Source organism: Primulina eburnea, chromosome 15 (genome assembly GCF_022965805.1).
Source record: "Primulina eburnea isolate SZY01 chromosome 15, ASM2296580v1, whole genome shotgun sequence".
Lineage (NCBI taxonomy): Eukaryota > Viridiplantae > Streptophyta > Magnoliopsida > Lamiales > Gesneriaceae > Primulina > Primulina eburnea.
Genome location: NC_133115.1, coordinates 1,916,650 through 1,933,035, shown reverse-complemented (window position 1 = coordinate 1,933,035; position 16,386 = coordinate 1,916,650). Strand labels below are relative to the sequence as shown.

The window sequence follows — 16,386 nt, the reverse complement described above, 5'->3', positions numbered from 1 at the left end:
ATCCAATGCGTCGGGTCGGATATGATATATGAGTATTGAATTTCGATTCTTGATATCTAATTTATCTTAGATAATCTGTCTTCTCTTCTTTCTCTTCTCGTGTGTTTTTCTTCTTGTTGATCCGATTTTTTCTTTTGTTTTTTTCAAATCTTAGCAATTTTTTTTTTTGTTTCTATGTACATCAAAGAGATCAAATACATTATCAAAGTTATAACTTTGGTTAATTTAAGAAAAATTATAATTTTAGTATCGTATAGTTGTTCTAATTTGGATTTTAATATTATAACTTGTCAGAGTTTGTTTTCATTTAATAATTTGAATTTTTTTGTTTTTTTCTTTTTTTATTGAAACCGTTAAATCCATCGGATATTCTTTATTTGACAACGATTATTTTTTATGTGGCTCATGTTGCAAAGATAAAGCTTATATTACACACATTAAAATCCACTTAAACAAATATAAGTTTAGAGAAACCAACAAAAAAAATTTCTCTAATTTTTAAGTATCAGTGTTGTTTTTGATTTATTTTTCTCTTTACTTTTTCTTAGATGAATTTTAATGTGTATAATATAAACTTCATTCTCACCACATGTGTCATTTACGAAAGCATCGATACAACTAAACCATATTTAATGGATTTAGTGATTGACAAGAAATTACTAAATCAAAAACAAAAAAATCCGACTTATTGAATTTAAATCAAATTTTGACAAGTTAAATGACTAAAATTCAGAACATGTCAACTTACTGTACTAAAATTATAATTTCACACTACTTGATTTATATTTTTTTATTATTGTATTCGTTAAAAATTAGATGTCAAAATACGGTATAAATATCATTATCTGATGAGTCTAACGAGCTGAACCTATTACACTTCAAGTATGGGTCGTGTGGGTATGTATTTATGATTTAACGGATTGAACATGTATGATTTTTTAAAGTTAACGGAGAGTAGGTTTTGTGTTATACGGTCTCACGAATCTTTATCTGTGTGACGGATGAACCCAGCCGATATTCACAATAAAAACTAATACTCTTAGCATAAAAAGTAATAATTTTTCATGGATGACCCAAATAAGATATCTATCTCACAAAATACGATCTGTGAGACCGTCTCACACAAATTTTTGCCTAACAAAGAATATGAGGTCTATTAAGACCATGATTCATTGTCATCCATACTCAGTTCGAATCACTTGATGAACAACAAAATAAAATTAAAAACCTACTTTTTGCGAGAAGCAAATAAATAATTGAAAAAAGTAATACAAATTTATCTTGGAAAATTTACAATAATTTTTTCCTAAATTAGCAATATCTGTTGGACTGTAACCTATAATAAGTTTCGATGTAAAAGTTTATTATCAAACAAATTTTTTATGTTGATTATTATTTGGATCTATTTCAATTTTCTTTTACTAAAAAAGAAAGTCATGGTATGGTCATAAACTAAAAATATATTAAACATATGTTACAAGACTCATGCACGCCACGACCCGTTCTAAAGTAAACATATATTTCCAAAAACAAGAAATTAAATTTTACAAAAAATTTAAAAAATATATCGAAAACTGTACTGAATTAATTTAGTTTGGGTTGAAATTAAAATTTGAGAATCCCAAGAAAAGCACGTAATAAATTCAAGTATATTGCCCAAAAACAAATGTGGCTGCCTCGCGTTTGCATTTTATATAATTAATTAGTCTTGTTTCCGTACCACATTGCATCGGTTTATGTGAATGAAACCATGGACCACGTTACACATTAAAAATAGCGATAATAATAATAAAAAAAAAAAAATTCATTATTTATTTATAGAGTAAAGATAAAATTTTGTATTCTCTTTTTTTTCCTAAACACTAGAGATCCAGATTTGAGTTTCATATCTGCTGCAATGCTATTCAATATTCTCAACATTTTATTGAAGTTTTGACTAGTGTTATATTGTGATCGACCAAATATTTTACGAATCAAGCAATATCTAGTATTTTGACCGAAAACAAGTAAAAGTGATAAGCATTTCTTCAATACAAATGTATCTTGTATCTAGTAATGATTTTTTTCTCTAAGGATGTTGCAAAATTTTAAAAATACATCATGGTACATTCTATAAATTTCTCAAAAATTTGTTGGATCCTCTTTTAATATTTTATGAATATAATCATATCCACTTTAAGTTATTGGCAGTCTATTTAATGGACGATGGACATGTTCGCGTTGCATGTTAGTTATATGCTTAGTTAACATATAGAAGATCTCAAGAATATTCCATCAAAAAATACTTGATAGTTTCGTGAAATTCTTACTTCAAATTCTTCTTCTTCCATTTGATATTCTACTTCATACACGTTGATATATGACATTTATTAAACTACCTGATATCATGCAAGGAATTAAATAAAAAAATCCACTAATTATTGAAAATCATCTCTTGTATAACTCAAAACTTATATAAATAATCCAAAAGTCCAGAATTTGTAAATATTTTAACAATAAGAAAAAAAATAAAAATATATCCAGAATTGTAACATGATATAACTCATTATTGATCATATCCTTAATAATACTCATTCATTTAATTTATAGTCTATCCATCCCGAATGCTCTTCAATTGTCATTTTCAAAAAATCCATCTTATTTGATCTGGTGTTGAGTAAATCAAACACTTTGTATCGAGTACGATTATCCAAATTTTAGATCTCATTGATAGCATCCCAACAAATGTCTCATGCATTTCCTGTTGATTCTATATTAGAAACTACATTCTCAAGAATGTTAGATATATCGCGTATATTATTTGGGTCTGTATTATTGAATGTGCTTGATTTTGCTTGAACGCGGCCCTATCTCGTTTTCTAGTTGTTGGTGGAATCTCTGAACTTATGGGCCGAGGGGGTAATGGTGAAGCACTCCCCTAAAAAAAAGGAGGCTCGTATGAAGATTCTTGTCTATCACTTTGCAGCAGTTCACCACTATTATAATCAAACAAATAATCATATAATAAATTAGTTTCCTTATTTTCTTCTATCTCAAATATTCTTGCATCAATGTCATCTCCTAATCCAATTGAGTATTTTCTGGTAGCAGTTCTAGTCCCAACCACAATTCTCAAATCTTCATAATCTTCAAAAGTATATGTTTGATAGTCATGCATAGGATGCGATTGTTAATGAACCAAAAAAAGAATTTAGGTGTTAAAACTAGTTATACTTCTAATTATAAATATAAAATTTATTATTTTGACTCAAAGACTCTTACTTTAAAATAATCCTCACATACTTCGTCATTAGAATTTGATTTCTTTGTCACGGGATCCCATCCAAAACCAAAGTTATGACGTATAAGCTTACAATAATTGTTGTATCATTGTTTGAACCACATTAAATGACTTTGATATGGTGTAATAGTTGTTCACATCCAAGTTTTTTGTTTAGAGTGGGAATTATTTTTTTATCTATGATTTTTTTGTGTTAAATACTTCATTCTTTATCACGTCATTCTTGACATAAACCAGGGGTGGATTTATGTTAGGGCCAACAAGGGCCACAATAATTTTTGAAAAATTGCGTGTATATATAGTGGCCCACCATAATTAATTGAAAGTGCATGTGAAGAATTTCTATACATGTAAACCTAGTTCGAATCATCTCTAGATTTTTTTAATTTTTTATAATTGTTTTACTTTTAATTTTTTAATACTTTTTTTTTAAATTTATCACCTATAAAAAATTTTTTCTAGTCAATCTATTACTACGCTCAAATAAAACTCTTCCAAAAATCGATTACCATAATTTAATTTTTTTCCCAAATCAAATCTTCGTTGGTGGTGCAGTGGTGTTGTAGAAGTTAAACCAGTGAAATCGTTATGTCTTTGGACTATGATGTTGGTGGAGTTTTTCTCCAATTATTTTTCTCAATTACCATTTTCATTTTGGTTTGTGCATTTGGGCATATTGGGAAAGATAATGTATCTTCACCCCCATCGTATGGCTGAAAAGGCATGTGAGGATTTAATGAACCAACCTCGACATATACCAAGATTTTTCAACAAAATTAGCTCAGAAGCAGTTGAAAGGAATCGCCTTTGGTTGAAAGTTTGTATACATGTATCTCGGTTGCTTGCGCTTCAGGGCGTTCCTTTTAGAGGTCATGATGAGATCTCTAATTCATCTGTGGAAACTTTCTTGAATTTCTTGATGTGATGGCCTTGTATAAAATGATCTTTCAGATGCAATAAAGAAAGCTCCAAAAAATTACATGCCATGATATTTAAAATCAAATAGTTCACATGTTCTCAGTGAGAGTGAAAAATGTAATTCGTGAAGAAATTGCAGCCACAAGTATTGCATAGTCATCGATGAAGCCCGTGATGAGTCAAAAAGAGAACAAATGTCTATAGTGTTGAGGTTCGTGGACAAAAATGGATGTACGTAAGAACGTTTTTTTGGGCTTGTTCATGTGTTAGATACGACAGCTTTGAAATTAAAGAATGCTATATATTCTTATTTGAGTCATTACAATTTGGATGTCCAAAATATTAGGGTTCAATGTTACGATGGTGCTAGCAATATGAGATGTGAGTTCAATTGACTGCAAGCTTTGATTATGAAATATTGTAAGAATGCTTATTATGTGCATTGCTTTGACCATCGATTGCAGTTGTCTCTTGTTGCGGCAGCGAAAAATGTAAATCATATTCATCAATTTTTTGGTAAAGGTTGGTGTTTCGTGCAAGCATAATGATGAATTAGAGGAAGCTCACGGAGATGACATTGCTTATTTGATTTCTGTAATGCCCGGGATTTTATTTTATAATTTGCGATTATTGATTTATAATTTGTTGTAATTATGGACGGAAAGGATCGGACCAGGAAAGACGAGAAAATACATAGAATGTGTGCGAGGAACAGTACCCCTCGTGCATATGCGCGAAGTGGGCAGAGAACCTCGCGCATATGCGCGGAGGGTGTGCGCGCATATGCGCGAGCTGTGCAGAAGCTAAGCACAATTCCAGAGAACCTCGCGCATATGCGCAGAGATGAGGCGCGCATATGCGCGAGCTGCCGAGAGGCTTATCGCGGAGACCAGTAGGTCTCGCACATATGCGCCAGTTGAGGTCGCGCATATGCGCGAGACGTGCAACACATAGGTTGAGCAACTTGCCCCTAGACATGCATTGTATATATAATAACAAGCCATTCCATTTTCTCATAAATAAAGGAAGAAAGAATCGAGACTTCAGAGAAAGCTTCAAGTTCTTTATACTAGAATTTGATTTGCGAGAAATTCGTCCGTTCAAATTTCAATCCGAGTACAGTACTGTGTTCCTATCGACGCAGGCCACAACTGGACGTAAGTTTTATTAAGTTTTGATATGTCTTGAAATTATGATATTACCAGAATCGAATATGATTCATATATGATGTTCTTGGCATATTAGACATCATAGAATCGAAGTCAGATTGAGAAACAAATTGATTATGGAATTGTTATGATTTTTCAGAGTATATCGATTGATATCGGACAAATTTGGATTATTGATTGATTACAGATTGTATGGAATATTGGTTATATATTGTAATTATTATCTGCTGATGTTGTACTGATCGGGACATCGGGATTGTTCCGTTATGCCGTTGGTTTTGAGTTAAATCCAGATTGATCAGGTTGGTATTGATTTGATCAGTATATTGATATGATATTATTGATATTGTCATTGCCAGATTGAGTGTTGAGAGACTTTGAATTCCAGACGGGAACGGCGTCAGAACTGCAATAAAAGAAAGGTATAAGTCAATGTGGTACCGGGCGAACGACTCGAGTATGATATACTCGAGTTTCCCTAAATCACATACTTATTGTTATTATGTGCATTGATTTGATTTGATATGCTTGTTCTATTGATTTATAGAAAACATGTATTAGACGAGTATTAGACGAGTGATCTTGTGACAATGGTGCCGATAGTGATGGAATCGTCACTGGCACATTGCACATTGTCACAAGATAGTGAATCGGCAAAAGTGCCAAAGTCTGTGACGGATAGGTCAAGACACCAGATGTTTGGTTATATCGATGTTGAATAGAATTGGAGTTTCTTCTATTACTGATATTCGATATGGAATGCCAACGTCTGGAAACCGGGATCCCTAGACTAGGATTGAGTCTAGTATGAGACGTGGAGTCACGAGTCTGATTGACGTTTTATATTGGTTATGTTTCAGATTTTGATACATGTTACTGATACCTGTTACATGCTTTTACATTGTTTATATGATTGCATGTTTCGTTGATTTATACTGGGATGTATTTCTCACCGGAGTTATCCGGCTGTTGTCGTGTTTGTATGTGTGCATGGCAACATGTGGGACATGATAAGGGTCGAGGAGATGATGAGAGATCGTGATTAGAGTGGAGACTACGGACTTTGACGTTGCTGTAGATAGGATTCATCACTTGACGTTTAGTTGTTGAACCTTAGTTAAAGTTTGATGTTTGTTGTACAAGACTTGTACTTTTATACTGTTTTATGTACATTAGATTGAATACCATTACGTTCCGCAATTTTTTTAAAAAAAATTTAGACCCTGTTTATTATTATTGATTAAATGGTCCCAATGATGTTTAAGAACTTGATTAGCGTCCGGGTCCCCACAATTTCTATCAATGAACTCGAGATAGGGCGTGGACTTAATCAGATATGTAATTTACAACGAGCAGCTGATACGCGTTGGAGTTTTCATTATAGATCATTATCGAGCTTGATCAAGATGTTTAGTGCAGCATGTATTGTATTGCTCAAAGTTATGGATGACTGACCTCCTTCCCAAAGAGCAGATGCAACGTCTGTTTATGATAAAATGAATTTATTTGATTTTGTATTCATATTGTATATAATGAACGGGATTATGGAGATCATATATGTGCTTTGTTAGACATTACAAAGCAAGTCTCAAGATTTTTGAATGCAATGGAGCTAATTTCATCTACAAAAAAATTAATTCAAGAGCTAAGGATGACAAATGGGATGATTTGCTTGAACAAATGAAGTCTTTTTGTGTTGCTCGTAATATTGATGTTCCTGATTTTTGTGCACAGTATGTTGATAGGCGAGGTCAAGCCCATCGTCATCAAGGCAATTTCCCATTAAGCATCATTATAGGGTAAACTTTTTTTTTATGCCATGATAGATTCACAAATGCAAGAAATTGATGTGTGTTTTAATGAAGATGCGATGGAGTTACTCATGCTTAGTTCAACTTTAAATCCTCAAAATGTAAGTGATTCATTGAAATATCTCGATATATGCAAATTGGTTGAAACGTATTATCCACAAGATTTTACTAGTGAAGAAAAAGAACGGTTAAAGATGCAGTTGAAGCACTATGAGCATAATGTAGTCAAAGGATCATACTACAAAAGTCTTTCAACCATTTCTGAGTTGTGTCAAAGCTGCTATATATGACCTTGTTTTTAGAGTGATCGTGCTTGTGCTAGCTCATCCAGTTTCTACTGCTACTACAGAACGATCATTCTTAGCTATGAATATCGGCAAAACTAGACTTCGAAGCAAAATGAATGATGTTTTTCTTCTTTTAATATTTTGTCCGTATTTTATAATCGGCCCCCACAAAGTAGAAATCCTAGATCCGCCCTGGCATCAACCATGAGTTTTAACCATTCATTACTCTCTTCAGTCGTCCACACATTATATTTTGCTTGTGAATCTCTCAATGATAGTATTACTTTAGTATAATGAGATATTGATCAAAAGTAACAAAAAGATCTAGAGAGAATGATAGAGAGAGAGAGAGATACAAACATTCAAGCCATTTGGGAAAAGTTGAAGAAATGAAATATCAAAAAATAGTTCATACTTCAAATGAAAATAAAACTCAACTCCTAAATGACAACCTATGAAAATAATATCAACTTCCAATGAAACCAAACAAAATGCTATACAAATTTTAAATGATGAGACCAAATGTGATATCACCCTAAATCATTGGATGGACAGTGAAACCACTACAAGAAAAACGACTTTCCGCAGCACGTCATCAACAGCGTACATTAAAAGTACGCTGCGAATACTACTTTTCACGGCGTGCACCCACCCGTGCGCCGTTAATAGTGTTGCACTTGATACTATTAACGGCGTGCATTAAAAGCACGCTGCGGATAGTACTATCGACGGCGTGCATATAAAGCACGCTGCGGATAGTAACTTGATACTATTAACAGCGTGCATTAAAAGCACGCTGCGGATATTACTATGGACAGCGTGCATTAAACGCATGCTGCGGATAGTAATATTTGCAGCATGCTTTTTTGTATGCTGTTAATAAATTATATAAACAACAACGCACAATAAACGCACACCGTTAATAGTAATATTAACGACGTGCAAGTTTATGCGTGTTGTTAAAAATAAATCTTTTTTTTTAAAAAAAATCGTTTTCAGACATTAACAGCGTACATTAATCGCAAGCCGTTAATAGTATTATTCACGGCCTGCATATTATTAGCACGCTGCGGAAAATGAGGTCGAATTTCGATTTCAGGCCACATTTAGCGACGGTTTATCTAAAACCGTCGCCGATGTAAACTCGAATGGCATAAACATTTAACGACGGTATCTAAAACCGTCGCCGATGTACATCGGCAACGGTTATCAAATACCGTCGCTAAAAGAAACATCGGCGACGGTTTAGTAACAAACCGTCGCAAACAATCGCAAATTATCTATTTAAATCCTATCTCCGTTGCACTGTCCTCCACACCATTTAACAAGACTTAAAATTTTCTCTGCTAATATGATTTTAGTTTCGATTTAGATACCTGTTTTATTTCAATTTTTGGTTAATTTTTTAATTGTATTTTTTATTAAAATTTGTTAAATTATAAAAGTTAATTTTTTTTATATTTACGCAAATTTAGCGACGGTTTTTAGAACCGTCGCAGAATTTTAAACCGTCGCTCTAATTAAAGACCGTCGCTATATCAGCGACAGAATTACAATTCCGAACCGTCGCTGCCAGGCGAGGCGACGGTTTTATATAAACCGTCGCTAATATTTTGTTTTTTTATGACTTTTAACGGTGTACGCATGAATGCTGTGGAAAGTTGTATTAACAGCGTACATAAGCACGCCGTTGATAATAGTATTAACAGCGTGCAATGCACGCCGCGGATAATCTTGTACTTTTAACCGCTTGCAACTTTGCAGCGTGCAATGCGCGCTGCGGAAAGCCCGTATGCGCGCTGCGGAAAACCATTTTTGTTGTAGTGAACGAGCCCAAAGCAAGGGGACAAAGGAAAATTCCCATAAGAAAAAAGGGATGAAACATGTAATTGTCTAGTTAACAAGTAAGATCCATAAAGAATAATCCAAGGATCTTTTCATAACTCAGTTTTAGGTCTCAGTAACATGAGTTAATGCAAGGCAAGATAACAATAATGAAAAAGCATAAACTACGTGATATGTTTTTCTTCCCTCATTTAATCACAACAATCATCGATATTCCAAGGTGGATAAAATGTGTTTAGAAACCACAAATCACACGCAACCCATTCAACGTCACTATCATATTCAATCCAGATAGTCTATGTTTCCACATCTAGGACTAACAAGAAATCTAAAAAAGAAGCTCCTAAGTTCTATGCTTATCACGATTACAGACTGCACAAAAAACACAAATTTTAGCCACCATAAAAACAATCTTTCCGCTTAAGTATCCCTCTTCTCAAATATAATTAAAAATAATTTTAAGATTTACACGTAAAGACAAATATTAAAATCATTGAAAATCTATGAAAATATCGGATATCTATAGATTTTTAAAAAAAGTTAAATTTAAATATTATTAGATTTTTTAAAACTCTATAAAAATCTAATTTAAATACCAATAAAATTATACAGAGTTTATAAAAATCTATATTCAATATCTCTATATTTTTAAATTTTATAAAAATCAATAAAAATAATTAAATTTTCAAGAATGGATACATTCCTATCGTTTCAAAATAGAGACCTATTGAAAAAACCCTCAAACGTAACTCAAACCTTCTTTGATTTCACCAGTTCCAATTTGCAGAGATCAATAAAATATATATGATTCATTTAAAATTTAATCAAATAGAAGGGAGTTTGAGTTTTTTTTAAATCGAGAAAATGGAGTTGACTTTGTTAAGTATGTGAAATCATTAATTAGGGGTCAATAAAATGTATATGATTCATTTAAGATTTAATTAAATAGAAGGGAGTTTGATTTTTTTAAAAAATAGAAAAAATGGAGTTGACTTTGTTAGGTATGTGAGATCATTAATTAGCTTCATTAATTAGTTAGGTTTAACTTTTGAATTTTTTTAAAAAATATTTTTAATTGCTCTAGTCCGTACGTTCAATTCAGTTATTTCTCTCTTTTCATTCAAGCTATTTTCTTTTCCATTCTCGCTATTTTTGTGTTCTCTCAAATGAAACAAAACAAAATATAATCAAATATCATTTGAAGATTTGTAAGAGAAGTATGTGTGTGGTGGGTCGAGCATGGGTGGAGTGGGTCGAGCAAGGGTGGAGTCTTGCTGCATATTTCGAATGGGTCGTAGGTTGAGTGGGTCGGAAATGTTGCATATGTTAGTATTGCCCCTGTGATCAAGAAAAGACGTGAAATAAAAAAAAACAAAACCGATTTTCTTCCATTGGAGAATTTAGTAGAAGATCTGGTTGAATGATATGCAATTTGTTTGAATTTAAAGACAATCGATTTTATTAATGTGTTGAGTTTTGTTGTTTCTTGACAGATATTTTAATGTGTTTGTGGTAGAGTAGTGGGTGGAGTTCGGGTGGAGTGAGTTATTGTAATGTGTTTGTAGTGAAGTTTGTGTGGAGTGTGGTTGGAGTGCATGAAGTTTGGGTGTAGTGAGTTATTGTATTGTGTTTGTAGTGGAATGGGTCGAGTGAATGGAATTTGGGTAAAGTTTGGGTGGAGTGGGGTAGAGTTTTGGGTTGAGTTGGTGTATTTTGGGTGGAGTTTGGGTTGAATGGTGCATTTTGGGTGGAGTGGGTTGAGTTTGGGGTTTGAGGTTTAGGGTTTAGGATTTGGGTCGAGTTTGAGTCGATTTTAGTTCGAGTAAATAATTTGAGTTGAGATTAAGTCTAATTATTAAACATGTTAACGCATAAATAATTTATATTTATGTTAAACATTTTAATATGCGATAATTAAAAGATACTGATTGAGTTTAACATAAAAATTGGTAGTGTTATAATATATAATTAGTATCTAATGATGATGACGTAAAATATAATTAGAATGTATATCAAGTATATAAAATTTATAATTATGTAAACATTTTAATATGAGATATATATTATAATTTAAGTAAGTTGTTAAAAGATACTCATAAAATTGATAATGTTATAACATCATCATAAATGTTATCAAATGTTAATTTGTTTAGTCGAGCCTAATGTTAAGAATGTGTCATTTAGTCGAGACTAATGTTAAGAATTAATGCAAAGCCACTTGCTCGACCAATCGAGCACACTGTTTAGTGGAACTATGTTCACTCGACTCATGTTTAATATGCGTTGAATGTTTAATGTATCTCAATGAGTCGAGCTTCAATGTTTAGTAGCGTGAGAGTGGGTCGATAGGTCTCATTTTTAGTCATGTAAGCGTGCGTTGAGCATCAGTCGATGGGTCGTAAAGTTAACTTACAATCAAAGAATTGATTCATTCCAAGTTTCGTGGAAAAGTAAATCTGCAAAAAAAAGTTATTAATTGTAAAAATTATAATTGTTTCGTGTTATAGAGTAAAAAATTGGTCGAGGCTCGACCTAATGCCTCTAGGGGTGAGCATTCGGTCGGTTAGGTTACCGACCGAACCGAATTAGCCATAACCGAACCAAACCGAAATATTTTTCCATAACCGAACCGACCGAATTATTTTTCATAACCGATGAAAACCGAACCGAATTAACCGATTAGTTTTTTTTTATATAAAAAAAATTGTGATTTAACTTTAATTATATATATAATTTTTCTTGAATACTACAATCTACACAAATACATAAAAACATAAAATCACACACATCACAAATGTATAAGTTTTGTTTGAACACAATTAATATATATTATATCGATTTTAAAATTAAAAATTAAAATATATTTACAAATTGATAAATAATAGTATTTATTATATCGGTTAATCAATTTCAAAATTTTGAAAACCGTAACCGAACCGAATTAATCGATATAACCGAATTTTTTAAATTTGAAAATAGAATTTTCGAAATAACCGAATCGAATTTCTGAATTGGCTCGGTTCGGTCGGTTAATTCGGTCTAACCGAAATCTTGCTCATCCCTAAATGCCTCGACCCACCACTTGGGTCGAGTCTTAACATAGGGTCGAGCTCGAGATGTACATAACTCGACCCAAGTGGGTCGAGTTTCTTACAAGCTCGACTCAATGTTAAGCCTCGACCCAAAATATGTTGCGTGTGTGTTGTATGTCGAAATCGATCTATTTAGGATGAACAACAGGTTGAACAAGAAACCAACAAATAGGTCTACACTTGAAGAACCTACTAACCATGAGTAGAGCTCGATCTAATAAAAAAATTAGTGGTAAAAATCAAAATAATAAGTTGATTGTCTCGTTAGATTTCTTTCGAATAAATATCTTGTGGACACATTGTTGCAGCGTGTATATGGAAAAACCAAACAAATTTGACATAAATGGTGATAAGAAGAATGTTACAAAAAAAAAAAACCAGAAAAATTGAGAAAGACGTAATGGAACGTAGGTCGTGGGTATTTTAAATTTTATTAACTTTTAATTTTTTTATTATATATAAAGTTAAATTAAAATTTAAATACACTAATCGACAAAATTAAATTTTAAATAAATATAAATGAAAAGTGAAAAAATAAAATACCACTCGACTCCTTTTTACTGAAAAAACACTTGCGACTCTCCCAATTTCCTCATTTTCCCCAATGTGCAGTCTGTCGATCCATATTTTTCCAGAAACAGTAAAGAAAAATGGAGCATCCATTTTTTCCGACGGCCACCACGCGGGCGGAGGCTCTGCGTTGGCTGACAATCTCGGAAAAGCTACTATCTGGACGTGATCTGATGGGGAGCAAATCCTTTGCGACACGCGCGCGTGACGCGGATCCGACGCTCTCCCCCGCCGACGATATCCTGGCCATCGTCGATACGCTTCTCGTCGGAGACAGTCGGATCAGAAACAACCAGCAGGACTGGTACTCAATCCTGCGCCTCACTCCGCAGCAGGGCCAGGACTCCGAGCTCGTCGCGACCCGGTACCGGAACCTTGCGCTTACCCTCAACCCGCAAAGAAACAAATACCCTTTAGCTGAGGAGGCCTTCCGCCTTGTTGTCGACGCATGGTCGGTACTATCCAACCCTTCGCGTAAAGCCATTTACGATAAAGAACTCTCTTTCTATTTTCAAGCTCAGCAGCAGCAGCCAGATCCATTTCATAACCATAGCACCAGAATGCCGCAAAATTTAATCTATTTTGGTGCTGGCGGTCCGAGTACCGTAGCTCAGCCGGAGGTACACGCTAGGGGAAGCAGTAGCGTTGGTGGGAGTAATTTTTTTTGCGATCAACAGGTACATACACAACCGCAACAGCATCATCTTGTGGATTTTCCTTCGGGTTCTAATTTATTTTTTGGGTCTGGGTCAAAGTCGAGTCAAGAGCCTGCATATAAGCAGGCACCACCAACTTATACTAATTTTTCTGGTAATGCAACTGGTGTTTCTGGGTCAATCCAGGAGCCTGTGAATGATAAGCAGAAACAGCCAATGCAAGATTACTCTAATGTTAGTGATGAGGATAATGCTAATGCTGGTGAGACTGTAGAAGACGATGAAGCGAATGAGGTAGAAATGGATACAATGGAAGTGCAGGATGAGGATGTTGATGAGGACGTGCCTTTTTGGACGGCATGTCCATATTGCTATTACATGTACCAGTATTCTGGGGTGTATTCCGACTGTACTCTGAGATGCCAAAACTGTAAAAGAGCTTTTCAGGCTGTGGAAATCCCCGCGCCACCACCAGTCATGGCAGGGCAAGAAGCTTACTTCTGCTGCTGGGGGTTCTTTCCATTGGGTGTTTCAATGGAGAATTGGGGGAAAAATAAGTCTGCATCTTCCACTTGGACACCATTTTCGCCTATGTTCAGTGGCCCACGAAATGGGAATGAAAAGATGTTTGAACCCAAGAATTCGGGTCCTAGAATTTATGTTGATGAAGATGAGGTTTTTGTCGAGGTCTCGGACTCGAGTGGGCCTGACAATGAATGGCAAAATGACAAGGAGCCAAAAAACAAGAAAGAGAAAAATGTCAAGTGGAAGGGGAGTAATGGCATGAGGCCTACCAGTAGTGCCAAGAAAGTTCGAGATGATAAGCATAAGAATTTCAATGTAGAAGATGGATTTGCATCCCAAAATGGGGTGGTAGAGATGCTGAATGAGACAGCTAGCGAGCCTACTAAGAAAGGGGCAACCGTCAATGCTCGAAAGCAGCCTAACAGGGTTGTCAAGAACTTTGGAAAGTTAGATTTAAATGTTGAATTTAGCAATGAAACTGAGGAGCCTGCGCCTAAGGTGTACCAAGGAAATGGACCTGGTCGTGGTGAGGATGATAACATTGAAGGGATTGGCTTTTTTGAGGGTCTTGATGAATTTCTAAATAGTCTCCCGATTCTTAATGTTGTTGGTGATGATAAAGTTGTGAAGGCTGCTTAGTAAAGCAAGACCTGTTGGTTTTGTAGCGTTTGGTAACTGCAGGTTCTGGAGGCAGTTTGGTGTAGAAAGTCATGTTTTGTGGTGGTGTTTTGATATGTGGTAGTAAACTATTTAGATCTACCTGGATATCCCTCTTTGTGACCAAATTATGTGTATATATATGCTAAGTATACTTTCTTGACTTGTTTTCTAGCTGACACTGGTTTTTTGGTGATTGGGTCACTTGCATGACTGTCACCCTTAAGAAGGTACCTTTGTGTCGAATTGCATTTTGGTTAGTTCTCTAAATAATCGAGTTTTCCGTAATATTTTGTTTCTATGGCACCAAAATGTTTTGTATCTTTGGATTTAACACAACACCTAGTCACACTACGTGCTTATGTCTTACGAAGTTGTACCCTTGTCGTTCAGCGTGAATGGATTTCTTTTAGAAATTGTCCAGGCATGTTTTATAACTTTATTACCAGTGGAAGGAATCTCATTATCAATAATGAAGAACGTTTCAATACATTCCGTTCCTTCCAAATATTTACTGTAACTTGGGTATTTTGGTTACTTATGTCTAATAGTTATTTCATCTTTTTGAAGATATTATGCTCGAGTTTAATTGTCACTATGACCTAGAAACAGAACACACGTTTAATTATTTAAAGTTGAGTCTTGTTTCCATCCTGCAATTTGTGATCTTTCCATGATAAGAGAGCTGCTAAATGTGATTGAGGTATCCTTCAGAATGCAGATAATTTGCAATGATCCCGTTCAAGCAATGCTTTTTCTTTTGCCTTCTTTTCCATCTTTCATTTGTAGTGAATCACCAACTTCATGCCGTAGGATGTAACATCAAAATTGAAGTATTTGGCTTCTGTTGTCACCTGTCGATGCCTTAAATTTACGAGAAAAGTATGGGTTTTTTGGTTCATGTCTTGTACATGCCGATATGGAACAAAATACTGCTTGCAGATTTTGATGGTTCCTCCTAAAATCCAGCGTCTGGGGATAGTCGAAGCATTCTGCATCCATCATTTCTGGTCTAGTTTTTGTCGTTTTTTTTTTTTTTTTGTAGCATGAAGCTTTCTTTCTTCTTAGCATTGGTTTTTTCCTGTGAAATTTTATTGACATGTAATTCTGAGTTGGGGAAGTTGTATCCTTCATCGGAGCTTCTTCTCAAGCTCAACCTTAACCTATCGACGGTTCGCGCTGGACGAATAAAAATGGCGACTTTTAACGGAACCATAATGCCCACGTCTGGTTTTTTGCTAAAACATCAAAATCATACTTCATCCAAACGATCAAATTGATTTGAAACTCATGATTTCAAATATATTAATCTAAAAGGTTTTTGCATATCGGGAAATTGATAGTTTATTTTATTTATAAAAAAAAAACAATGGGCACAGCAGCATACCGATATATTGAATAAATTTTAAAACGTGAAATATATAATAAACTTGAATTATAGAGAAATTAAATGTGATTGCTGGACGATATTCGACTTTAATGATGACGAAAATTAAGTCTAATTGCACTTGGTGTTAATCATTGATGCTAAACTTTTACATGCTCTAATAATTTATAATTTATAATGTGTATTTTA

The 16,386-nt window shown here is 34.2% G+C and overlaps 1 protein-coding gene across 1 annotated transcript; it reads left to right on the top strand.

Moving 5' to 3' along the window:
* Positions 1–12,974: 12,974 nt before the first annotated feature.
* LOC140814513 (uncharacterized) lies at positions 12,975–14,973 on the top strand. Its single transcript, XM_073173528.1, has one exon. It carries the CDS (start codon positions 13,053–13,055, stop codon positions 14,790–14,792), a length of 1,740 nt encoding a protein of 579 aa, XP_073029629.1. The 5' UTR covers positions 12,975–13,052; the 3' UTR covers positions 14,793–14,973.
* The last annotated feature ends 1,413 nt before the right edge of the window (positions 14,974–16,386 follow it).